This window comes from Diorhabda carinulata, chromosome 1 (assembly GCF_026250575.1).
Source record: "Diorhabda carinulata isolate Delta chromosome 1, icDioCari1.1, whole genome shotgun sequence".
NCBI lineage: Eukaryota > Metazoa > Arthropoda > Insecta > Coleoptera > Chrysomelidae > Diorhabda > Diorhabda carinulata.
Window position 1 is genome coordinate 2,408,417 of NC_079460.1, and position 27,820 is coordinate 2,436,236.

The 27,820-nt window shown below is 31.5% G+C and overlaps 3 protein-coding genes across 9 annotated transcripts in view; 1 reads left to right on the forward strand and 2 right to left on the reverse strand.

Moving 5' to 3' along the window:
- Positions 1 to 394: 394 nt before the first annotated feature.
- LOC130901433 (uncharacterized) lies at positions 395 to 19,446 on the reverse strand. Of its 4 annotated transcripts, XM_057812847.1 has the most exons (10): positions 19,293 to 19,446; positions 12,709 to 12,921; positions 12,550 to 12,653; positions 12,419 to 12,490; positions 12,245 to 12,354; positions 11,856 to 12,126; positions 11,495 to 11,680; positions 11,249 to 11,400; positions 6,531 to 6,770; positions 6,068 to 6,458 (listed from the first exon to the last, which is right to left on the reverse strand). In XM_057812847.1, the coding sequence occupies exons 2-10, from the start codon at positions 12,797 to 12,799 to the stop codon at positions 6,122 to 6,124; spliced, it is 1,563 nt and encodes a 520-aa protein (XP_057668830.1). In that variant the 5' UTR covers positions 12,800 to 12,921; positions 19,293 to 19,446; the 3' UTR covers positions 6,068 to 6,121. The 4 variants fall into 4 exon arrangements, with proteins under 4 accessions (XP_057668822.1, XP_057668814.1, XP_057668839.1 ...); XM_057812839.1 differs by lacking the exons at positions 6,068 to 6,458; positions 6,531 to 6,770; positions 11,249 to 11,400; positions 11,495 to 11,680 and adding exons at positions 395 to 953; positions 1,090 to 1,369; positions 4,507 to 4,771; XM_057812831.1 differs by lacking the exons at positions 6,068 to 6,458; positions 6,531 to 6,770; positions 11,249 to 11,400; positions 11,495 to 11,680 and adding exons at positions 395 to 959; positions 1,090 to 1,369; positions 4,507 to 4,771.
- Positions 8,475 to 27,820, forward strand: part of LOC130901464 (uncharacterized) — a 92,571-nt gene continuing 73,225 nt past the window's right edge. The window contains exons 1-2 of one of the 3 annotated variants that reach the window (XM_057812894.1): positions 8,475 to 8,899; positions 25,790 to 27,762. The gene's annotated coding sequence lies outside the window, so the exon portion shown is untranslated. The remainder of the gene's footprint in view (positions 8,900 to 25,789; positions 27,763 to 27,820) is intronic. The other 2 variants (XM_057812902.1, XM_057812886.1) reach the window with 2 other exon arrangements.
- On the reverse strand, positions 14,261 to 27,093 carry LOC130901455 (uncharacterized). Of its 2 annotated transcripts, XR_009060288.1 has the most exons (7): positions 26,998 to 27,093; positions 24,574 to 24,823; positions 22,930 to 23,199; positions 22,574 to 22,863; positions 20,693 to 20,883; positions 18,560 to 19,537; positions 14,261 to 16,621 (listed from the first exon to the last, which is right to left on the reverse strand). XR_009060288.1 is itself a non-coding variant. In XM_057812872.1 (6 exons), exons 2-6 carry the CDS (start codon positions 24,696 to 24,698, stop codon positions 19,340 to 19,342), a joined length of 1,074 nt encoding a protein of 357 aa, XP_057668855.1. In that variant the 5' UTR covers positions 24,699 to 24,823; positions 26,998 to 27,093; the 3' UTR covers positions 14,261 to 19,339. The 2 variants fall into 2 exon arrangements, 1 of the variants encoding a protein (XP_057668855.1); XM_057812872.1 differs by having other exon boundaries at positions 14,261 to 19,537.

Below are 27,820 nucleotides of genomic sequence, written 5' to 3' on the forward strand. Positions count from 1 at the left end.
TTCTATCCTTATGGCCGGATTTAGGGAAGGGCACACGGAGTTACACAAAAAAGCAGCCTCAATAGTTGAGGGTTCCTAAAATTTTATTTCAGATTGTTCTCGTTTTCAATTATATTTATTTTTTTAAATACTTAGTTTCACAATAAATTATTTCTTAACAACCTCGAATTAGAAATTTTGTTTGGACAATTATCTAGGCGGAGGTAGCTTTCACTCTTCTGTTGTCTTGAATCCTCCAGACCTCTAAATCCGGCCTTATCAATCCTATAAAGGGAGCATGGTTGAATTAATGATTAGTATTTTGTAAAAGATCCATTTTCTTTTGCGGGACACCTTGTATATTTTAGAGTATTGTTGAGCCGACGCTATGTTGGTAAAAATCAAAAACAATGTATTTTTCCATTAACATTTTTTATTTTCAGTAATTTTCTGACAGTACTCATAACAATTTTTTCAAATTAATAATCAATTATTAAGAAATTTTCACTTTATGCCTTGTATTTAAAATTATTTACTTCTATAAACAACTATCGGCTATAGGAGACGTTGCCTTATCAGCTTCTCTAATACTCCTAGCACTTAAATTGCCATCTTCTACGAGCTCTTGTTCATAATGCTCTTCCGGTAGTATATCACATTCAATTTTCTCTTCTTCACTGTTACCCTCTTCATCTTCATGCTCTAGCTCTTCTTGTTCCTTCACCAAGTCACTAGTAGCTACTGATGTATTTTCTTCTTGGTTTACTGCTGCTGCTTTGTTTTTCTTTTTCTTAAATTTCTTCTTCACTTCATGTATTACTTCTTTTGGTACATTGTAGCCATCGGGGAAGAAGTATTTGCAATCGATTTCGCCTTTCTCCGCATCTGCGCTCATGTAAGTCGGTCCTAATTCTGTGAATGCTAGTAGACATTCTGGATTGGTTTTAGCCAACTGAATGATGATTTTTTCCTCGCTGAAACTAATCAAATAAGTTTGAAAACTGTTTAGGAGAGACGTAGTGGATATAATAATGAAATTACATGAGGAGTTTTAATAAGATTCACTTTTATATGCACCGCAACTCTCCTAATAAAGATATTTAAACTCACTATGTAGTCGGGGTGGTCCTCTCTTCAAATTCTGTTACCGTTTTTGAAATTAAAGTTGCCGTTTCAGGCTTATCGTCATCGAAAAATCCATACATCATAACTTGTCCCGGGTAAAGATCTGACAGTTCCATGACTTCTTTAGTTTTGAAAGCGTCGTAAGCTACCGCTATATAAAAAGGAGTTGGTTCAACATCCGGAAATTTATAAGGTGCCGTAATATTAGGAAAAAGGTATTTAAGAACTAAAGATCTTGTCAATTTATCCGGTGGAGCCCATATTCCTATAAAAATAAACATATTTCATAATAAATATGTGTGGAAGTTTCATCACGTAATAGGGTCGTCTAAAAAGTATTTTCAAATTTTTGCTTGATTTTTGACTGAACATTTTTCTCAAACGGTGTAATATCCGGTCTATTGAACGCATCAGAATTTCCCAAACAAATTAAGTCACTCTTTAGTGAGTTATCTAAGATGTGTATGATATGGTTACAAAGCCCGTTTTATTCACCAACTCCAGGTGCTACTTCTAAAATTCCTTCCGTAATCTAGTCAACTGTTGACCATTTGACCTGGTTTCATAGCATATAATTCCTAGCAGTTTTTTCAAAATTACGTGCCGTCAATCCGGGCTTACATTCATTTTTGTCACTTCATCACGCTTCGAACACGATCGTTTGGGTTTAAAGTTCGCATATTCAATCCATTTTTCATCGCCTACTATTAATTTTACGAGAAATATTCGCGTTTTATTTCTTTAAAACAAAACACAAGGGGTTGCGTTTTTACAAAAAGTGAAACAGAAACCAAGAAATTCCATTCGAAGTGTTCCATTGTGTTTCGAAATATTCGCCCTTAGGGTCTATACATTTTGGCATACGCTCAAACTAATTCTGGAAATATTTTTCCACTTTTAAGCTGATGTCGTAGAAACATGGTTTTGGAAGTTTATCTCTCACACTTTAATATTAAAGCAAAATCATTTGGATTGCAGTCTGCGATATACTTAGGGACGCCTCAATCTGTATGTGGGTCACATGCCAATTTTCTTTAATCATGTTACGCATAACATAGATTTTTATTGGAATTCCAACCGATTTTGGCTGATCTTCTCGATATTCATCACTGACGGACGCACGATCATATCGACATTCTGCAAACCAAACAGTCTTATCTGATGGTGCTTTATCACCAGAAGTTGCACAAAGCGATTCTATGCATTTTTTGAGTAAGGCCTTTGTTAAAAGCATAAAAAATTATTCACCATAAACTTTCAAGGGTGATTTCTTTTTTGCACGAACTTGTTTCTTTTAAACGTTCACTATCAATAATTCCGACAATTTCTAAATTGTCACTGTTTTCGCAATGAAAAACGATATTGTTGACAAATACAGTGGTACAACTTATTAACGCCACCTATTTGTCGATTAGGAAAACTTGTACTCCAAATTTAGATCAGTATATTCACACCGCAACCAGTCAAAAAGTTTTTTGTATATCAAATGATTATAATCTTTAATCCAAAATCGGACTAATATTTCTCAACATATCTTTCCCAACACCCTCAACTGTAAATATCCAGAAACATTTTATTTAGGAAACACCCTATATACACACGTGAGCAAAAAAATCGATTCAAGTCAGTCCTACGCTTTCTGTCAAAGGTCTATTACGAAATCTGTATTTTCTCAAGATAATTTGTTTAAAATTAACATATTAATATTTAGTATTTTTACTCGATCTTGCTCGATGCTTTCCCATTATTCAGCTTGCGTTATTCTCAGGTCCGATTTCGTGACTGGTGCAGGATTTCTAGCCCAAACTTTTCTCTTAAATTCATTCCGTAAATGCTCGAGAAGACTCATGTTCAGGCTACACGCCGGCCAATCCATAACGGCGATTTCGACATCCTGTAAATACTACCATACGGAATCTGCAATATCATCCAGAAGCCCCATTGTTCGTGAGTCGAATTTACGTGTCTCTGGTAAATCGTAGACGGACTGCTCGGTGAGCTGGGGTTAATTTGGGGCCAGTACCTTGACATTTTGGCTCAAGGTTACCTTAAGTCTTCTTCTGACTGTCCAACCACTCTTAGCCACTCTTTGTGTGTATTTGAGCTCTTGTTGGACTTGAACACCAGTGAAGGCCCGATGTCTCAACGATGTCCGACAATGAATCGGTCATCTTTCTCAGATGTGTACCTTTTTCTTCCGGGACCGCGTCTTCTATGAAAGTTACCAGTCTTCTGGTAACAACGATTAACTCTGGAAATAGCAAACAGACTCATGTTCAGCGTCCTGTCGCACAGTGGGGTGAATCTGCACATTTGGTGGACATATAAAAATTTAAAACAATTACATCGAAAGTCGTTTAAAATCTTTCAGAAATCTACCTCCACAGAAATTAACTATAAGGATTATAGTTTACTTTCCATTAATAATTACCTAGGGGTTCGTGTCGTTTTACGAGAATTTTTGTTTTTAATTCTCTTTCTTTTATCTTTCGTTTTCTTCACATGTTTAAAATCCAATTTTTTTGTTTTATGCACGTATTATTGTCTTGTCATGAATTATAAAAACAAGAAAATTAATAAAGAAATCAAATATGAATAAAAGTCGCGACATTTTTAACTTTTTAAGAACAAACCATATAAGTTTCGAACATTAGACTGGGCATTTGGACAATGGATTTACGATCTAGAACTCGAAAATATTCCTAAGAAAAAGGAGTGTACGCCAGAAATTCATTGCAAATTGAATGGTATCTACGTTTCTGATATGGAAAACGGGTTTTCGTTTGCCGAGAAACCCCGTAACCCTTTTTTACGATTGCTCCTATAAAAAAGTGACATTTCTGGATATAGGGTGTGGAATCAATTTACGACGTCAAACAATAGGATTCTAATAAAAAAAAGTGATTGCTGGGCCACCCTGAATATAAATATTGAAATTTGAATACAGAAATCGATAAAAAATAATAGGGGTTTGCGTTTGATTTTTTTTTCGTACTGCTAACAGTCTGGTCATAAAACTACAATGTCCAATAATTTGGTGTTTCGCCTCAGTGTATGGCTTTGTCGCAAAAGGGTGACAACTTGAGCAGCTTCATCACATTTTCAGGAAAGATTCTTGTTTGGTTTTAACGGAGATACGTATCGGTTGATGGTTAACTGATAATGGTGGATCAGGTAGGTAACGGGCCAGTTACCCCTTATTGGAATTATTTTGAACAGGGATACAAAGGGTGGTCACCAATCAAAACTTAATGTGAGAGCAAGAAAAATTACAATATTTTATATAATTTTGAAGCTTCAGGAAGTATACAATTTCGTGTTCAGTGTGTTTACCAGTGACTTGCGATTGCAAGTGTATCACCTGAGTCGATTTTTGTTCACATTTTTGATGTTTTTTTTTACCTGTAATACTATCCACATCATCATCGTTGTTTTTTTTAAATGTCAATTGGTGGCAAGGTGAATGTTCGTCTCCGGGCATTTTCCTACTATTTCCATAAACTAGTTGAAGAACGATATCGTCTATTTCACCCGGCAGATCTCCATTTCTTCTAACTATCATTGCTATGGTTATTTTACCACTCAAAGTATCTTCAATGGTTTTCAAAGACAATTTTTCTTCACAGAAAAAGAATATTTCGTCTATTAGCTCTCTGGTCATTTTTATCTAAAATTTATTAGATTAAAATCTGTCAAGTTATATTTTTATGTTAATAAGAGAAAATCAAGAAAAGGTTGCGAGTTTCGCTACAGCATATTTAAATAGTGACTTTAACTAATTTTGTAGCTTTCAAAACAAACCAAGAAGTGGATAGACCGCGAGAGGGATTGGTCCTAAGTTCGTCCGCAATTTTCTGATTCCTACCTTTTAGAGTTCTGAAAGAGTATGAAAAGTACTTACGATTCCTGGGAATATCCTTTGGTTTTCAATAACATTTTTCTAGGAAATTGACATTTTCTTATCAAAAAAATTGGTCCTTTCACAATTTTATCATTCCTGTCATGTTTATAGAATGTTTATCATCAATTTCATTATCAAAATTTTTTTGGTAAGAAGATTGCAAGGGTTCTAAGGGTTAGAATATAAGTATGAAAATTCAAGAAAAATTATCCGTAATTTTTAAATTTTAATATTAGAATCAATGATACATTATCGTTTTATAAACATGACAGGAATTAAAAAATCAAGGCAGGAAACTCTTTTTTTGTCTTAAACTATCTAAATTTTCAACGAAAATGTCAATAGGCGATCAAGGAGTTTTCCAGGGATCCTTAACACTTAATATACTCTTTCAGTATTCAAAAAGGTAGGAATCAGAAAACCCCTGACGAAATTCGGTCCAATCCCCAATCGTCTAAGAATTTACTGCAAAATAGAGCTTGGTATGAAGAGACAGGTTTGTTGGGTTATATATATGAGTGAGATGGGAACATTATTTATGTGGGATGAGGGATATGTTAGGTACGGCCTTGATATAGGAAAACTTTCTTCTCTGGAGCTAGAGTTGTATCCAAAAAGATAGAATTTAGATAGGCGGGTCGTCGGGCATTTGGCTGGTGAACAGATTCATCAGGTTACAGGAAAACCATAATGTAGAAGAAATGTTCTTGAATAATGAGAGGGATAATGAAAATGTTGGCTTTTGGAATGGTAACGTTGAACTGTTAATCATTCGCGTGGCTTTGTGCCAATTGGAAAACGCAAGTGAAGCCCAGCGAGGACATTTCTTGGAATAACACAACTCATTAGAAGCCATATGATGCATGCTTATTGCTTCTCCACTACAAAATTCCACGACTTAACTGTGAATATCAAAATGCTGTTATCATGAAAATAGGAGACTCCATATGAAAACAATTTTTGTTATCCTCTTGAATCATCAGCTATGTGACAATTAACTCCATTTCCATTTGTTTCCAATCAGCATCTAGTAACTTCATTTTCTTGTATAAAGAACATAAATTTATGGAAAAACCTTCAGAACATTTATTTATTTCAAATCAAATTAACAATTCATTACATCATCATGAACATGTTCATATCTAACTCTTCTTTAACATCTTCATCAGATGCTTCAATTGCTTCAACCGCATCAACTGCTTCTTGCGGTTCTTGTACTTCTTCGATTTCTTCTTCCACTTGAATTTCTTCTGGATCGGGTTCCAAGGCCAAAAAGTCACTAAGAGCGCGTTCTTCTTCAGTAAGTGATTCGGAGTAATCGTCAGGAAAAAATAATGCACACTCTCTAGCTCCTTCTTGAGGGTTAGGGGATATGTATATTGGACCAATTTGAGCGAAAGTCAGAACACATTCACTTTTTTTCTTTGACAGTTGGATAACTAATTTTTCCTCGCTGTAAATTTGAGATATTTGAATATTAAGAAAACTTCAATATGGAAGATATAATACAAGATGAAATTCTTACTATGTTCTCTTGACTCTAATATTTGGATCCTCTAAACGTTGAACACTCTTGGCTATTAATTCCGTGTCTTCTGGATCTTCGTTGGAGAAAAATCCGTAATTCATAATTTGTTCTGGCCAGTGACCCATAGTACGTAAAGCTTCACGAGTCTTCTTTTTATCGAAAATAATCGCCAAATGTTCAGGTTCTGGTTCCGGTTCAGGGATTACATAAGGACCAGATAGTTTTGGGAAAAATAGTCTAAAGGTAAAAAAATTATTGAGCAGGAAGATATAAGGAAGAGACTATGGCCAAATCTTTGTTGAATTCAATAATAAGTGAACTAATAATTACTAATTTTTTATATAAAAACATTCTGACCAGTGCTATTATAGGACAAAACGTATTAAAATGAAAAAAATGAGAGAAACTTGTTCATAAAAGTTGATTTCCTTGGTGGCTACAGAAAATCAGAATAGTGCAAACCCGGAAACTTTACAACAGAAAAAGCTTAATTTTAAACTGGAACCACACGATGCATCCAATGCTTCCAACTTTGGAGACGGGTATGATTGAACGCATCGTGTGGTCGTAGTGCGCATGTCTTTCGACGACTGTTTTGCTTCCAACGTTGGCCATGGAAAGTCGGTTTCTTTTTTACCCACGTCAAAAGAGTAGCAACCATTGGAAGGAAGTTGCAACCAACACTTATTGTGCAGCTACACACACCTCTTGTCCTCTTGCTTGTGAATGCTACGTGTTTTGTATGAAAAACCAAATTTGCTAGTATTATCCAGTTTATTTTTAAAGAATTTACATCTTTTGTATACGGTTCATCACTTTTTTGTCACGTTTTCATTTTTATGGGTACATTTAGGTAAGGTTCCAGCTTTCCAATGTTTAGCCAACTTTCGAAGGTGAATATTTGCATGAATATTGGATACATCGTGTAATTGCAGTACTATATTCAGCCTTCCTTCCAATATTCAACCCTATCATTGGAAAAGCTACTTTGAAGCAAGGGTATCATTGGTATTGGCATCGTATGGGAAATAAAAGTGCGTTAGTAAAAATCTTCATGCACGCGTTAGTGAAAAGTCTCAATAAGCTTTATACAAAGTTTCAACTTGCTGCTTCGATCCATTTTATTATAGTAGAGCTCTCTCCCACTCTTGATGCATCTAATTTTTATGTTTTTTAGCTCAATGCAACCTCTCAATTTTATTTTGAAGTCTTAAGAGAAGTTTCTTCACTGTCACCTTTCCAAAAAGGCCAGCTTCTCTTATTCTCCTTTTCACTATAGAAGTTCTCAAAGATAAATTCCTAGATTCATTGATCTGAGCTGATATCCCTGGGCAAATGAGTGGTCGATGGCAATCGTACGGTAACTTTTGCCTAGATTATGAAGACTTGCGATTAATCCATTACTTTCAACCGATAGTTCCTTAGTTTCACCCATTTCAAAACTTACGAGTCTCAATTTCACAAAAAGATATCTTAGTTCTAAAAGTATAAATAATACCACGTTTTTGCGTCTGCCATGGCTGACTGGCTGAACTACAATCATAAACAACGAGGAAATATATAAATATGCGTTCCATAAAGTAAACAAATAACGAAGACTTTTTTATTTGTAAGACACCGTTTCGACCTTTACTTGAGAATATGAGAGAGAAAGTGCATTATTTTGAAATCAAATAAATAAATTATTAGGTGGGCAGAAACGACCACGAAAACCTCCAGGAAATATATATTTGACGAATTTCATAATGAATTCCTCCGGAGGTTCATGAGACCCCGTATAAACCATCCACCCCGGCCCCTACCATGCAGGTAATATTGCCGTCGTGTCCAGCGATCTCAAAAACCCCCAGGATATATATATATATATATATATATATATATATATATATATATATATATATATATATATATATATATCGTATACACTTTGTTGTATCTTGATCAGGATTACTGTTTAGAAATTTCTGAGTTCTGTGCTTTATTTCCTGGACGATACAAAGATTTAACCTCAACTACCTGATGTTCACGTTCCATGCCATCGATACTCATTGCCACGTGTAGACTTATAACCTATATGATATCTATTTTGTTTCTAGTGAATCTGTATCGCTATTTTTTATTTATTTTGTGATTTCAATATCTTACGATATGATTATTTGAAGAATTTTCAAAGACTATAAATACTTAAAAGTTTCGTGCACTCGGTGATATAAATCCAATCGTAGAAAACGTCGTTTTATTTAGTCAGATCCAGAAATATTCAAACAATTGGATTCAAATTTAACTACTGAAAAACTTTTTTCTACTAGGATTTCCAAAAATTAAGCAGCATGTGTGGAAAATACGATTAAACCTCCATTTACAAAGTAAATATTGGAAATATTTATTTTAAAATACTTGTGTTCCTTTGACATTGATACAAATCATTTCGAAAGCATGTTTTCATTCCTTTTTACTTATAACTAAAGTCTTCAATACTTCGCTTTAATCAATCAAATTTTCAATTTGTCTAAAAATGTATGAAACAAATTCGAAAATTATTCATAATTAACTGCTATGGAATCAAAGGTCTGGTAATAGCTATAAAAGTTAGATTATGGAGCATACACAACGTGAAACCCTGTATAAACATTTAATATTGTTTGTTATAATGTAACTAAGCCTTCATATATTTCAGGCAGATTGTGTCTAGTGCCAATTCACTTCGAAACCTTCAGATCATTGGAAATTGAATTATTGTTAATTTTAGTCAGGTTGTAAGAAAATATCGTTCTAAATACCCCTGGCTGTAGTAATATTATTACTATTTCATACCAAATATTATACTACAGTTCGTTATTTTACTTATTGTGATATAAATACTGGTTGATACAGTAAACAGTTATTTAAACATTGATTTTAGTTATTTGTTATTATTTTTTAAAAATCATGTGTACTTGTTTTCAGTTGAATATTTCATGCATTGACTAATTGTGTATATTGTCTCATGTAGTTAATAAATATTGCTGTTTAGTATGGTGTTTAATATTGAACTAGTATAGTATAATGACCAACTATACTCTTTTTTTTGCTTAACAAGATAAAAACTAAAGTTGATTTAATAGCATGAAATTAAAAAAAGTTCGATATTAATACCACTTGACATGGAGAGCGAAACATGCGTGGCAATGCAATATATTGCACCTCTGCTCAAATAGTGTGATAATTAAAAAAAAGTAAACTATGGAGTAATAAGCATTTGGGTAATTATTTAGATCATGTTACACTCCTCCGATTTTGTTAAAATTTTAGTATGTATAGAGAAAATTACTCTGAACAAGAATATTTAGGGTGCAGAAAGCAAAACTTTACATAGCTTTTTAACTTTGCAGTTCCAGAAAAAGAAAAATATTTTATACATCATAGCTCAGCTTCCCATGAATTCATTACCTAATAATGACAACATGAATCATAAAATTTATAGAGAATTTAGTCTAGTTTGTTTACATACAACTATCAATAGTAAATCTATCAATATTTGTTTTTTTTTATTCTTGTTTGATAATGAAAAAATGAAATTGTATGAATTCTTGTATATTGCTGTTCATTGATATCAATATTCTAAGTTAAAATTAGTACACGGTTCATCATTATTAATTATAATTATTATATATAATTTGGTAGATCCAGAAACCCAGAAAGCACACACTCTAAAATATAGAGGCGCTCTGGAGAGATTTGCGTGATAACATAGCAGATCTCATCATCATTAAAAGCAATATGTTGCCGAATTCTTATTTAAGAGTCACTTTAGCTATACACAGAGAATAAATGACTTTTTTTCAAAAAAGGTCTCAGATGTATCCTATCGAAATTGATGATTATTTAATTTGTATATATATTTTATTATGCTGATAAAAGAAGTTGGTCTTAAAGTTTAAACAACAATTTGATTAAATGATTACGTAAAAATTAATGGTTGAAAGTAGTTGAAGTGGTTGAGGGGGTTAAAACTTAAGACCAATGTCCTATCTGTCCCTCTTTTATTTACTTTAATGATCAATTTTAATATTACAATCAGTGAAAAATTATTACAATTATATGATTCTCCACATAAAAAAAGTACCAGAAGGAATAGGTTTCCCTATCGTATGTATATATTCTTGTTCAGGGTAATTTTCTATACAACTTACTAAAATTTTATCGAAATCGGAGGGGTGTAACCTAATCTAGATAATTACCAGCATTTGAAATTGATTGATGATGATAATTCAAAAATTGACAAAGTTACCACAATAGTAGCTATTTACATGACATTATATGAGATGAAGTTTTCTAATTCCACTGGTGCAATAAACGAGATCTTCTAATTTTTTGATTTCTGAATCTATTTGAGCAGAGATGCGATATCATGATCACACTTGTAACTTTTCATTTAAAAACCAACTGAATTTCCATCATATCAATGGGTTGATTGTAAAACTAAGCTTCTAACAAATCGCTTTGTTTGTTATCTTGCTACATGTCAAGCGGCTTTAATAAAACTTGTAGCTGGATTGGTAAAAGAAGACCTTAATTACAATATTAGATAATATTTGATGAAATTTAACATAATGAAGGAATTATTAAATCGAGTTTAGAAGATTTAAAATTTTTATGGAATGTGAATGATGGAAAAACTTGAAAGAAAGTGGGACAGTTTATGATCCACACTTATAATAAAAAATATTTGTAACCTTAGAACCGTAGCTCTAACACAAGGTATTGCTGGCACCCATATTCCAATTAGTTCAACGACATTACCAGATTCTTCATCTTCTGCTTCAGTTAACATCTGTCTGTATGGGCAATCTTCAGATCCAGGTGGTTTCATTGGAGGCCCATATATCTAAGTCCAAAAATAAAGTTGTTACTTCTAATTAAAAAAGAAGCTGCCCCAAAAATATTAATGTAGAAAAAAGTTACGATATAAATAGAAATACCATCTCCAATAATAGTTTATCAATATTTTCGACTTCTGATCCATGAGATGGTTTGACTGCTAAGAAAAGTGCTTCCTCGTTTAACAGATTGTGTAGAGAATAACCATCAAATATGTATTCGTCTGCTCCTTGTCTTGGTTCTTCAAAGTACATCAACTCCTCTAACTCTTCTTCGGTGAATCTTACCTGATGACAAGCGTAATATAAGTCAGGGGAAATTTACTTAGATTATCAATTACTCTGAAAATTTGAAGGATTTTACATGTTTTGTTTTAAACAGTATTAATCCCGAACAACAGTATACTATTCAAGGATCCACTTACGTTAAAAAAAAAAATACAGAAATTGATAAGTTGCTTACTTTCTCAGTTTGAGTTGTAATAAGGCTTGCTTCTTTCATTAGTTCATTCAAAACGTCATGGTATTTATCTCTTCCACATGGGAATATCAATATTGTACCAATGTTGGGCAAATTTTCAAGAATATTATTACATTCAGCAATTTTTCTTTCTTCATATTCTTTGATTCTCTTTGCTTCCTCTTTTTCTTTGGCTGCTTGTATTACAGCATCAATTGCTGCCTGTCTCTGGATTTCTATCTCCTCCAGATCAGTAATTTCTGAATAGCGATCTCTACAAATGAATTTGATAATGATTTATGTGAAAAACGAATATATGAATGTATATTGCATAAGGTTATTTTATGTGTCAGTTTGATATCAAAACATAGAAATATGATGAAGATATTTACCTTTGTTTTTCTCCGCTCGCTGCCTGTTCTTCTTTCTTGATTTCTTCCAAAATAACGCGTTTTAGAAGTGGAGCATTGCATCCAAACAACATATTAACTTTTTTTCCTTTCTATTAGATCAAAATGACTCAATTTATTTAAAAAATCTTCGAATAATTGCATTGTTTTACTCACCGAAACGAATAACCAGGTAGGTTCACTTCTTCCTCGGAATCTTTCCAATTGCTTGATGTGATCATTTTTTGCCTGGAAAATCATTTCAATATATGTATTAGGAGCATAAAAACATTGAATAATATACTCACAATTGCTAAGAGTAGCAAATCTCCACCGAATTCCAGTTTTATTTTCTTCAAATTAGCCGCCATTCCAGAGCATGGACCGCACCAATCTGAGTAAATATCGATTACTGCAAATATTAAGTAGTTACTTTTTTTCATTAATTCAAGAGAAGGAATACTCACGAAGAAGTCCATCTTTCGATAAGAACTTCTCCCATTCTTCTTCAGTGGTTAATTCAGCTTGAAGCTGTACTTGCTGACCCTTCTTAGCCATTTTGACAATTATTTCAAATTCGTGGGTTGCTATAGAAACCAGTAGAAGAAGCGACAAACGGTATAGAGGAAAGAAAATAGATAAATTGATAGTGTTGATAATGGTAGTTTCATTTTTCAACTCTGTAATATGAATATATATTTCTAAATATTATTCAAGGTAAATTTAGACAGGTACATAATAATGAATAAGTTTTTCAATTTAAATAGGTAATCAGTTTTGATTGGTGTGATAAAGTGTGGGTTGATAAACATCGTTATTGGATAGAGTAAATAATTTTATTACATGTATTAATTCATTAGATCCCTATTATCGTTTAATTAGGTTGAAATTTTTTCATGAAACGGCGTAATAGTTATAAAACGCTTATTATTTTGACATTTGTCACTCTTCAAACCAAATGAACCTCGTGATTATGTAAATAATCTATGGTGCATTAATGACATTTAATGTTACGTGACGTTTGTTGGAACACTGAGTCACACAATGGACTATCCACTGAAGATGCCTAGCCTTGTCAGAAGTCAAAAGAGTTTATAATAAATTATAATATACAATATTAACATTCCAACGGAAGCTTGAGCTTAAGACTAGATAAAAATCGTTGAATATGATTAATTTTATGTTCAAGAAGGCAAAAAATTCTCTGTAACGGTTATAACAATCAAATCTTATAACACAAGTGGACCTTAACAAGAGAAACTAAGTAGCTAATGCCTTATTTGACCGATTTAATATAGAAATGATGATCTATCAAAGTAATCGGTATAATATTTCATCAGGAAAACGTACAATGTATAAACATAACTGCTCAAATTGAGCAGCTTCCTAGCCACTGTGTTGAAATTTAACATTGTTTAACTTTTAATTGTTTTCTGCTATTTTGGTACAAGCTAGAAAAGTTTCCAGCAAATAGAATTTTTGGAACATGGAAATGCTGGACAGTAACTCATTTTTTTCGAAAAACTTATAATTTTCCATTGAAAAAAGTATCTCAGCAAATATACCATATTTGTATATAACCATTTTATAAAGAATAGTATAGTAGAACAGTGACAATGTTAAAACCATTTTTGCACGTCATCTAGTTACTTTTATGCTCGTTCTTCATAAAAATGACCCGTAGCTTAGTGCCACCTGAAATAAACAGCACTATTTTCAACAAATAGATTTTTTTGGAAAGATCCCAACTAAATGTGAAGTTTTCTTTATCTTCTATATTCGAACCGACAGTACATTGTTGCCGATTTTACTTTTTATTACGAAAGTGACACAAATTACCTATTCAATAGGAATCTTTACAATAGATAGATAGGGAGTATTTTGAAATGTCATGTTTCTAATAATGTTATAGCATGTATTCATCTCGAACCGAAAATAAACTTAATCTCAGTACTAATTATTTGTCACCAATTTCAATGTATAAAAAAAAGATTTTTGTAATAAGTTCGTGTAGCATTAGCAAATGAAACAAATAATTTTTCATTAATCGTTAATCACTTAAATTTGGGATAGGAACAAGGATCCTTGCACAAAGGTATATAAAATATATATACTTTCCTTTGCTGACTGAAATAATATCAATTTGCGATTTCAGAACCTCGGTCATGAATGTATTTTTGAAACATTCATATTTTGATGATATTTTGTACAGGCGAAAAAATAAGTCCTGGCTATTTTGTATGGTTTTTTTAACTTTTAGTTGATTTATGTGATTTATCCATTTTCCCCTTTCTTCCTGGGAAAAATATTTTTGATTTTGTTCCGCTTTCGTACTGTATTAATATATTTGATAAACTTAAAAACAATAAATTGTAAAAAGTTCTAACTATGCTAATATTTTAAACGTAACGAGATGAAATATACTAAATGTATCGTAATACAATATCGTACTAATAATTCAATTAATGACATTGTAGAATTCTTCAATTATGCAAATATGTCCTTTCTTGAAGAAATGCCGTCGTCGATATTCGGAACTTAATCTATTTGTTGCTTATAATTCTAAAGATACCTAGATGATAATTTTTTAGCATGAAGGTTCTAGAAGGTCAGAGGTCGGTTGGACAATAAATATCTTATGGCATTACCTAATGCTTGGACTATTATGAATAAATTGAAATAAATTAATGTACATAAAAAAAATGTTAGATTTTGGCATAAACGTCAGGAATCACGGATTTTTGCTCTGAGGTAATTGCATCCTTCATATTAGATAACTAATAAAACACTCAAAGTTTTAGTAAATGAATTTATTAGAAAATATCGCACAGAAATATTAAATAAAGTAACAATAATAACTACACTTTTTATGAAATTGTTGAATATAAAATTATATAACAGTTATGCTGAAGTATTGAAAATTTATCATTTTTTTTAGTTTGTCTAATTTTTAATGAACTTGAAAAAGTTTTACAATATTTGAAAATCTGAGTTCGCAATAATAAATTGAAAATGTATTGCCTATGACTACAACAGATTGCATTTGTTGCATACCACTCGGGAACGTGTACTATTCAGGGCATCAAATAAATTGTTCATGGTTAGAACAAAAGTCAGCTGTGTTTTTAGCTATACTTGAAATAAGTTCACCATTTTCCAAAGATGTCATTATGGCAGAATAAACACTGTGACTCAATAATAATTTAAACTTCATTTTTTCGAAAGAATTCGGATTGATGTGCTTATCAGTCAGTTTCAAAAAGATCTATCCTGTTTTGCTCCTTTTATCAAGATCATAAACTTTTCAAATGTCAGAAAAACATATGAACTGCCCATTAAATATGAAACTATTGTTCAAAAGTTTTTCCAATGCCTTGGTAATTATACACCATAAAGAAGCATATGACACCCCTCCATTCGATACAAAGAAGGCAATAGAAATTTTCAAGTTTCTATAGATTCCTCTGATCATGAGAGCTAGAGCTTCACTGGCAGGGAAAGGCTTTCTTCCAAACTCGCCCAGATCTTCGAAACACTCAATTAAATCTGTTTTCATGTTGTACTCAAGATTCCTCTTAATAGACATTTCGTCGAACAACAGAATAAATTTCTTTTCGTAAGCCAGCATCGTATCCGCCTTTAAAGTAAGGTGCATAAAATTTTTTTATTGAATTCAGGTTTGCAACGGAAATTGGCAACCCGTGATTTCACTGTTGATATTGCTGGCAAAATAAACCCTTTTTGTCGCAAATATCTGTATGTATTAGGTCCTTAGGTATAAAATAATGACAGGGAAGTTTTCTTTTCAGATAGTAACCATGGGGATTTTATCGTATGTCGCATATTCACAAGAGATTTTGTAAAATTCGTGAGAGTTCCTTCTCCATACAAAACGTTCGCAGAGAGTTGCGTTTTCATAATCCTTTTTTTTTTGTAGCTCTCAATTGAGTATTCATGTTATTGACTTTTTTCGTAGCATTGGTTAGTTCCTTTCTCAACCGTTCATTTTCTTCTTGCAATGACTGCTTCCTACCTCCAATTCCCATAGAACAAGATGGAAGGTTCTGTAACTCTTCATCTTCATAGTTACTGATTGAACTACCTCTCATGTTAATGTTTCTGGAATGAATCGAGGCAATAAAATCACTATTGAATATGTTTTTCGATGTGACGAAACATTTAATTGGATTATTTGTTCATCCAAATTTTCCCTATCCGATTCACTTTCTGAAACTTCATCATTTTTGTAATTTTTGTAGCGGAATGGTACAGCAGTAGTAGGCAATCTTTTAGATTGACTAATATTTTCACTGAAATGTTTGCTGCAGATCAGCTTATTTCTTAGTGATTTCTAGCTTAAGTTTGCCAAAACAGCATTACCTGAAATGAGGAACATCAATGTATTGTAATGGTTATGGTAAAGTATTTTTTTATGTTCAAAAACTTGAATTTATTTTATTTCAATAACGGGCATAAATGGAATAATGACTAGTAGTACCCTTATTTGGAATTTCCCTAATTGTATCTTATATCATCGTCGGAATGACAGAATTTTCCCGAATTGTTTTAAGATAATTCCATACCTGTGTATCATTCTCAAAAACAACTACATATCATTAAAATTCTTGGTATGCTCACAACAACGGTGAAAACACTTTCATACTTTTCTTTAATAAGGGTTTTTAAAATCAAACAAAAAAGACCATTCCAAAGAAGTGTAGCAAAACCAGAAATAAAAAATATACTAATAAGTACATACGTACCAAAGATATTTAAATAATCTGATTTTAATATAAATATTATATTCATTGGCTTTGTATTGAAAGTTACGGATCAATGCGAAAATTTGGATAAGACCAATAAATAAAAAAAACTCTTTCTAATGAAGAAAAAAAATTTGTCCTATCAACTACTACTAAAATACCTACTTATAATCGTTTTGTCAGTTTTATCATTGTGTAAAGATATTTATACTAACCCAGGACCGGTCTTGGTTTCACATTGGAGAGCCAAAAGTTATAATAATCGAAAATATCATTTATTGTATTAACTATTTATACTTTTTAGATTGACCACAAAATAATATAGAAATTTTAAAACTGAGCTCATTGTTGAGTTAAATATAAAACCATCTGTTTGTTTAATGGTATAATAAAAGCAGGCAAAAGGTCTACTTATCTGAACAAGTACCTATATATGGTCATAAAAGCGGGTACTTAATAGCAAATAAAATTATCTCTTGTTAAATGTGTTTTTTCCAATATATATAATAAAATTGAAACTAAAATTCATTTTTATTGAAAGTATTCAGCAATCGTAAGATGGTATATGGCATTACTATATTCTTACCCTTAATAAATACGAGGACAAAAATGAACAATGGACAAAAATGGTGATTATATTATGGAGGGAAATTGGTTAAAAAAGTTCTTTTTTATATCGAAAATACCAGGTAATGTTTAAAGTAAAGCTCTCAGTACATTTTATGATAAAATCAAAACGAGTATCTACGACAGAAACGTATTTAAGAATAATCATTAGTGATGTTAGTTATTCGAGATAAAAGTGTGCTATATTGCTTAAATTGACTAATAATTATAGTAAATAAGCATATCCTCATTAAAAACCTATATGTTTTCCTCGTGAAGGCACGAAACGTCATATCGAAGATTTGTTGGTACATGTCTATAGTAAATTTGTATTCAAATAAAACTAGTATTTGATATTATTTCATTCAAACATTCTATGCTGGATAAAACAAAATTATTAGTATTATAACCATATTATAATATGTGATAAAAAAAAGTCTCTATACATTTGAACATGTGAAATTTTTGCCTCATTGACAGGATAATTTCCAAATATAAACACACAGACGCATTACCTTATTATTATGTGCTTAGTTCATAAACATAAAAAAATAAAAAAAAATACTATTTCAATTTTTGTGAAATATTAAAGTTCAGTATTCGGTTAGTTGTATTTATGTATAAGTTTGAAATATTTTCAAAAAATATTTCTTTACTATAAAGGTGGCTTTTAAGTTTAAATTTAGGTATGATTCAAGTACTTTTGATAAGTTTATAAGATTGAATGGATTTGGAATTTGTAGTAAATCATTGTACTTGTATAATATTCAATGCGACCATAATACAAATATTCATTATCAGAAAAAACTATTGGACGAATTATCTTTTATTTGACGATAATTAAATACCTACTTATGTTTAGTATTGAACATTTGTGAACAGTCATTTATTCACATTCACTATTTTTTATTCCTTTATGAAAAATAATTGTCTATTAAGAATAACTCACCCGAGTGTATGATCCATTTTCGACATCTGATAGGGTCATTCACAGGAAATCGGTACATTTTAATTGTAGGATCTGATCTCTTACATAGTCCACACTTGAAATAAACACGCTTATTTCCAGCCATTTCTAAAAAATTGAAAAGAAGAAGTGATTATTTGTTATATAAATACATTTTAGTAAGTAGTTCGCTAAATATACAGTTTTGTTTCGAAATTGTAAGCTGTAGCATTTATACATCTAGCGCCTCTTATAATTTGAATATATTAACTAAGAGAGCTAGTGGTGATGTATATTAATTGTAATAATATCCACTTACCTTAAAAATGAAATATATATCCAAGTTCAAAGATTCTCAAATAAAAAAATAATCCAAATGCACAACCAACGAAACTCAACAATAACACAACGAACACAATACAATAATGAACTCAAATTGCAACTTTGCTATAGGCACCCAAAATAAGAAACTTTACAACACAGCTTAAGGGTTAAATATAATATTTTAAATAATTTTGGCGCCATCTGTTGTTGGGGAAATTCGGCAACCAAAGCTAAAAAATCACGTAATGCAAGCAGTAGTACAGTACAGTACAGTACAGTACAGTACAGTAAGAAAAGACGTGCTGTGGACGCCAACTCTCCACTGCCATCTATTGGTGGCGTCCACCTCGTCAAATGATATCCTCATAAGGTTAACCTACTATCCTATTCTTTATACAATGATATAACTTACAATACGTCTTTATAATCCGATTGTGATCATAACACTGGAATGGAGTTTTATATAATGAGGTTGATTTCCGGTTCACCCTCTTCGATTCGCGCGTAAAATATGCGGAAGGGGAGCTTCTTCAGTTTAACTTTTTCTATGTCACCCTTCAAAAGATTGATGATGTCATTGAGGTACAAGGTTTCTCTTAAATCGTTTTTTAAGGCACTTGTTTGTTTTAGCAGGTCGTATACTTTATCGGTGTCCTCCTGGAAATAAATACTTTAAAGGAAAACTATCAATAACATTTTCAAATGAGATACATGCTTTGCTTGAAAATTAAAGTGGTTTTTTAGAGTGGAAGAGAGAAAGTATGCTTCATTATCATGAAAATCATACACTGAATTTTTTAAAAATATCACAATACTATTAAACAGTTATTAGTTTATGTAAAACTATTTATTCATAATTTACTATATTTTGTTTAAATTGATTGTATGAAATCTAATGAACTAATATGAATTTTTTAATTGCAGGACTATGAATTATAAACCTAAACATTATTTATTTTTCTTTTTGTTTATTTTGCTAATGCGTTTTCAGACTTCGTGTACGATTCCATCTATTTTCCAAGCTTTTTTGCTTGGAAATGTACTTTCATTTTCTATAGAGTTTTCTATTTGTTTTATCCTATTTCTGTCAATCTATTATTTTTTTTCGTGTTCCCTTGTCATTTTTTGTTGCCTCATTCTCAATATATACCGACACCAATATCCAATTGAACTGTTTCTTATTTACTTCATCGATCAAAGACGTTTGTTTCATCGTTTCCTTGTGAGGTTTGAGGAATTTTTTCCAAAAATTTCCTTACTTTTGCTGGTATTGTTGATATTGGTATGCATGCTAGATATAATTATTCTACTTGAATTTTCCTCTATCTCCTCTCTATCAGGGTATGTGTATTATAATTTGTTGGTCTGACAGGGCGAAGAGTTGTTCGGTCCTCTTTCAAACTATGTTTCATCTAGTCACCTCCTGGTCTCTAAAACTATTGATTAAATGGAGTTTGAGCCAAACGTATCCGTATGAATAACCTCACATTTTTCTCACTGTTTCAGAATATTTTATACTTTCTATACTTCTACACATATTTTTATTATTTTCAGAGAAAAGGGAAAAATTTGAATAGCACTTGATATTATTAATGTATTATCAATTTGTAAACGTATTCTCTAATTAACAAGACATTTGGTACATTTTAATTGATTAGATTCAAACACATTCTTATTATATTTCTATCCCTTTATGCTTTTCAGTAAGTTACATGAAACTTGCCTAATAATACTATTATCTCGTCCCTATTCCAAACAACTCTCGGCAAAGCAAAAATAATCACTTTCAACTTCCTACTTTCGCATACTTACCTGAAAGCTTTTTCTAATATCGGCTAACTCCTGGTGCATCTCGAAAGTTTCCTCGCAGAAACTCTGTATGCTCTTATCCTCCTCACTAAGACCCAAGCTACTCAAAATATTCTCCCGGTTCGGCACTTGCAGATAATTGTTACGTACAATACCTTCGCTTTTGTTCGATCTTATACTTGGCAGATTGTTCACTGAAATGTATAAGAAGCATAAGCATAATAATTGTTGGTATAATTAGAGAAATAGCAATTGTCATGTAGGACGTGCTGAAAGTTACAATGGCGTTACCGTGGCGACTGGCCATTTTAAAAGAAATTAAGGCAGAAGATTCGAGCTGTTAGCTGTTAGCGGCTTGGTGTAAGGACAAATAGCCGCTAGAGATAAAGCTAAAGCGAAAATTACGATACTGCTGCGTCTTTCGATAGGAAATTACGCCAAAATCGTTATATTTGGTTGAGTTTTTGATGAGGAAACACATTATTAAACCTATTGCAGATTTTGGTGCGAAAAGTGGCCTAAAATTTTTGTTAAAATGTTAATTTATTCCAAAAGTTACGATTACATCCATACCATTTTAGAATATACCTAATATAACTGGTTTGATATAAAAATGCGTATCACCATATTAGCGACCTAATTCTAAGGTAAAATATTTCTATATATTTTTTTCTAATATAAACTCACCATCAAAAACTAGTTTTCACAAAAATATGAGGAATTGTGTTTTGGTTTGAATATTTTACATTTTTGGCCACCGGAAAGGGCTAAGAAGATTTAGAGTTTATCAACATCATTTCACTCAATCATTATGCAGAATAATAGACGAAACTTTAGGCCTAAAATTCTTCACAAGGAATATTTGAAAGTAAATACAGAAAAAACCAAATCTATAAATATACAGAGTGTATCGCATAAGAAACGACACAGAGCAGAAGCGTATAGAAGAACCCCAAATATGACGATTGTAGGTAATACACCGCTAATATTCAAATCAATGAATTGGAAGAGGAAATAATTATCCTTAAAATTGGCCTCCTCGCTCACAGGACCTCATTAAATGAAATTATTTTCTTTGGTGGGAATTGAACGAGTTTGTTCAATTTTCTCCAGATGGTTCCGAGAAGAACTCTGGACTTGAAAAGAGTAGAAAAATGTAGAATTAAATTGTCTCTAATATGAAAATAACTTTTTCAAAATTAACTGACAGATAAAAAATTTCAATGAAATTTTACGGGTTAGGTCAACTCTAATTAACTCTCAAGAATGCCCTTAACAGTCTCAAACTGTTTACCAAATTTGGTATTTCTAAGTTAACAGTTCTCAGGGATGCTACTTGTTATAGAGATAAATTGCCCCCAGATGTTATATTTTGGATTCCCCTATACGCCTCTGTTTTATGTTATTATGCGGGACACCCTGTACATTATTTTTTTAATAAGCAATTGGATGTTTCACAAACTTACAAAAGAAAAAACCTGACCTGTAATGCTGTAACAAAATTGTTTTTATATCAACTAAATCAATTTTTTCAATTTGAATGTCACAATTTTCCGTATTAGGAATTTTCAAATAAAAAGACGAGAAAACTGATTTTTAAAGTTTAAACAAGTTGAATTCGGTCATAAGGACTTAAAATGTGCATCTAATTACAATTGACGCTGCAGCAGACAAATTATTTTATACTCAAATCGTATGATATCGTTGGATGCATGCAAGTAGACATCTTAAGAAAATTCAAGGAGCCATATGGACGCTGTAACCCTAAAAGAAGAAGAATATGTTTTCCTTTTGAAATCTGCATCTAAGGCGTCCAAAGTAGGTGACTTGTCTTTCTTGAAGAGGAGACATGAGAAAAATTTCGACAACAGAATGTGTACTTACCCGAATCGTAATTTTCTATAACAAACTGAGGTACTTGTGAAACGTTTTTCTCTTTTTCATCTACTTCTACAATATCTTCTAAACTGCAATCAACATCTGTTAAAATTAATTCCATCATAAGCGACATCATGGTATCTTCTTTCGTGGCATGGTAATTGACTATTTCATTAACCATATCTTCAGTTATACTTGTGCGTTTATCTTTAATAAGATTTTTGTAATTAGTACTTTTTGGATTTAAATTTTCCATTAGTTTGTTTGTGGCTTCTTGTTTCATGAGAGCACGATATCTGAAATTAATAAAAGATTTCAAATAAATACCTGGATTGTTACAAAAAGTTTCTGAATGATTCTACCTTGGAAAATTCACAACAGACAACAACATCTTAGTTTCAGTGTTACAGGGATTGATTAATTCTGATAACTTTTCTTTTGGAGGAAATTCAAGATCAATATCTTTAAAACATTCATCTTCTCCTCTATTGTATGATTCCACTTCAATAATTTCTTCTATTTCTATATCAGGATTGATATTTTTCACGGGATCAGAGGTCGAGTCTTCAAAATTGATCAAATCTATTGATTCGATATTTTCCGAAATTTTTTTATTTAACTTCGAAAATAATCTAAAAAGCAAATAAACTATATATCTTTAAAAAATCATTGAGGATAGAAGTTTTGTAGTATGTTGTAATAAATGTTACGAAATTAACCTCCAAACTCCCCGTATGGAGTGTTTCATACATTTTTTCAATTAATTCTTTATTAACTGTGATATTAACACATTGATTCGATCTCTGTTTACGGCATTTCCAATTTATTTCCATATAAACTGAACCTTTCAAATATAGGCTGAAAGGTTTTTTAGAAATTTCAAACTCAAGGCGTTTGGATATTTTGAGGAAACCACTTCAAGTGATTTCAAGAAACCAACCATATATTATATAATTACCAACATTTTATCCAAATCATATAATAGTATTTAGTTTTAATCTATACGGAGCTAATACTCTCAAAAATAATATATCTATTCGAGAGAGAGAGAGAGAGGGAAAGAGAGAGAGAGAGAGAGAGAGAGAGAGAGAGAGAGAGATAGTTGTTGGATTGTTTTTATTTGTGAAGTAGGATTTATTTCATGACGGATTTGGATAATTTTTGGAATGGCCCTGTTATAGTAAAGCTATTTCTCTGCAGAGAATATATTCAATATATAATAGATTATATATACCTAGAAGCAGGCCCGCGCCCTACATAAGGGGGTACATTAGTCGTGTGGTGTACTACTAAGACCCTCAAAACTTAAAAGTAAAAGTAGATAAATCAAAAAACAATATAACGATAACATTGGGTTTTTTAAAATGCACGCGGATATTTAGTAACAGTTATTGGTGCAAAATATGTGAAAAAACTACAAAGGGTTTTTCAACCAAAGTTACATAATTTGAGAATTACAACTATACAACTTAGGTGCAACAAGGTGCGGCTACCCGCGGTGAAACAAATGTTCCCAAACAAATTGAACTGGAGAAGAAGATATATTTCACGGTTTTCCCGCATTCTAGAACTACCTTCATATGATTTCTTTTTGGGGTTCTCTTTAAAGTGGAGCTTACGTGACCATGCTTCATTTGAGCATTTGAGAAAATTCGTGAAGTATCATGTGTTTAAGGAAATTTGAGGGTCAGGTTTTAGGAATAACAGTATCGAGATGGAGGCAACTTGGATGATTTTATTTTTCCACATTGCTTCATAATATAGCACAATGCAAAATAAAACTTCCACGAACGAACAACTTGCAGAGAAAGGATCCTGAATTAAGTTCCATCGTAGAACTACATACTTACTACATTGAGCTAGACGATTAAATTATTAGATTTAATACTATTTACAGTCCCAGAATCATTTTACTGTATAAAAATAGTAGGTATTGATTAAGCGCTGATCAATAAAAGCCAACTCAAGATTAAAAGTATGCTTTAATTTAAAGCTTCATAGCTCACCTTGTTTCTCTGTTAATTCTTTCAAAACGTTCATCAGCTTCATCTACCATAATTTCGTAGAAGTACCAACCGAATTCCGAGTCGTTATCTTCCACGTAACTTCCGTCAGTTTTATAAACTCTCATACTTGAAGTCGACCAATGTACTAGTAAGTTTCAAATATCATCACTATAATACTTTTAACTAGGATTAAATGTCCGTAGTGGTGGTTAGTGTTGAAGGAGGGTGGAATTGTTAGTCAGCGGCGAACCTACACAAAAATACGGAAATTATTCTTAAAAATAAATTTGTTAATAGTACACAAGATAAAATATTTACTAAGCAAACAAGAAGGAAGTTTGTGAAGATCTAGAAATAAATAAATATTTCGCAATTAAAGACCGATTAACTTACCTATAGCGTATAATATATAACGTAGTGGAAAAATAGGAGGAATTAAAAAAAATTGCAGTTCATACCACAGAATTGAAATTATTAACAAATTTATAAAGAAGATGAAAAAGGGAAACACAGAGTTGATACTAGAAGAAATAAACTTTTAAACACAGTAGAACTCTGAAGACCATTGAGGTAAAAAACAGCTTTTCAACAAATTATAACATGAAACAAGCCTCGCATTTATTAAAAATAGAAAAATAAAGAGGGGACATTATTTTTAATGGATTATAATTTTGTTACAAATAGTTAAAAAAATATTTACACATTTATGTGACACTAATATCAATCATAAAACGTTACGATGCGCCGTTTATGGAAGGGATACATTGGGGGTGTCACAGGGGGACTTTTAGCTGGTTTCTCTGTGAATATACTTGTAGATATGAAGTGAATCCTATTAAGCTGAATGCCCGATAGGCGAATGTTTTATCAATTTATTCATGTTTCCAATCCAAACTGATTATTACTTTGTTTACTTATTGATATCGTCTGTGCTTTGGAAAAATTTATATGAAACAGTCAAGGTCTTTTAAACTCTAAATGAAACATTGTGTTGAATGATAAGAACCTTCTTCAGAAACAGTAGATATGCTCGGATAAGTTCCGAAAATATTTGAATTATTGTAAAAATAATAGGCTTCTTTCATCCCGCACTGATAATTTAAACGATATTGTATTGTATGATGTTAAGATAAGGTGAATTGAGTATTTTATTGAAAGAAAACTATAAAGGTGACAAAATTTTGATTAATCTCCTTCACAATTCTTACTTGACTAGCAATACAAAGGACCCAAATTGTAAGAAGACGTTGGCATGAAACTTATTCACATACCAAAAGACCTCCAATGATCAAAGGTATTGATGAATGAGAAATCCAGGTCTGGACTTCAGTCACATAGCCGACGAGTAAAATATGGAGACACGGTTCCACGACACCCCCTCCTGTTTCTTACAAGAATCAAGGCGAGATGTTTTGGATTGAAGTGCTAAGGACAGCAGAGCGAATGATTCTCAAGCTTCTTTTGTATATATTTTGTAAAGTTTTAAGTAGTTATTCAACTTTGATTATTGTGATACCTCTTCGCCATCCTCGACCAAAAAACTACCGTTTATAATACTATTAGTACTATTTGTTAGTAGTTGATTTTCGTGCTTATATAAACTGTTCGCCGTAGCCAAATTAGTGAAAGATTTTATAGAATGATGGAATATATATTTCATGAAGTATTCATCAGGCAAATTTTTTATTTACAAAACTTTTGTTTTCAAATAATCAAAAAAAATGTAATTATATAATAAAACCTTTATGTCATATAAATATCCACTGTTTGCATATAATATGAAAAATTTTAATCCAAATTTGCATTTTTTTAAATTTTTCCATTAACTTTTAGTCGCCTATTGATACATAGCAATTCTGATAGCACAGGGTGTTTCAAAATTTTGTCGTATATTCAGTCAAAGAGGATTTTTCTCATACATCATTGCTTTTTAAATCAGCAATATTGTTGGCAAATTGCTACTTTTTAAACATAAATTTTAGAAGTTCATTTGTATATAAAAAACTCTTGATGTGAAAAAACTGAAAGCATAGGAACAAATCTTATTCCCATCTTCAGGGATATTGCCAACACTCGTCCATCTCGGTTTTAATTGGGCGGTGTCCACTATATTATTTCATTTATATTAGATCAACTTATAGCACTATTTTTGATGAATTTTCATTCAAAATAAATTATTGCGAAAAATTTCCTGGCCTGTATTATAATTACTCTAGTGCAGCGGCACAGCATGTTAAGAAACTTAGTTTTTTGTATAATGTTAATATTGATAATATGAGTGATTAATCTGTGAAACTGATGCCATAATTATGTTACTATAAATTTTATGACATAACTTAATCTGTTATGAAAATTAAATAATGGGGGTTTCGTCTAGAAATAAATTTGTAGATTTAATGAAATAGAATTCTATTTGGTACTTACTCAATTTGTTTTATTCAAAATAGGCTTGAATATTAGTATTTCAACATGTAGAAATTATGTTTATAAAAACCGTGTATCGTTCAAAACAATAAAGATGCTACTAACAAACTGAACTATCTCAAGTATTAAATTAATCTTTTGGATTGATAAAATTGATAAAAAGATAATTTTTTAGGCTCTCTAGAAACAATTACAATTACTGGTTAATGGTCTCGAAATCCAAGTATCAGATTTTCAAAACTTTGAGGTTTTTCGTTTGGAATTCGAGACCTCAACTAGTTAGACGTTTTTTTGACGTTATCAAAAAGGGCGGTATTTTTTTTTTCGAGAACAATTTAAAAATATGATTTTATCTCATTGATTTTTGTCAGTCATGGAAATCTAGTATATTAATTAATTGTTATTCAATGTTTGTGCATTATTTTTATCACATGATCCATTTGATAAATCTATGAGGATCGAGTGAGGTTGGATGAAAGATGTTTTTGACAATTTTATCTCTCTTTAAAACTATCGTTTCAATATCTTTTTTTGTATTAAGACATTTGAAGTATTGATTGATAAATTATGTTGTTTTGCTATTGGAAGTTCAATTTGTGTTTACAAAGTTTTCTACTATTGACTATTGTTTTTTTTGTCTATAAATACACACTTTCTAGTCTTTAATAAAACAACAAATGATATTTCAACTTGTATATTGCTCCTCAGGTATAAGACATGACAATTTGTTTGTTCATTCATTGGGTACTTCACATTTTGTCTTTGGTAAGTGAATTCTATTTCCATACTTTATACTACGTGTTAATGTGTACTCCTAGTATCT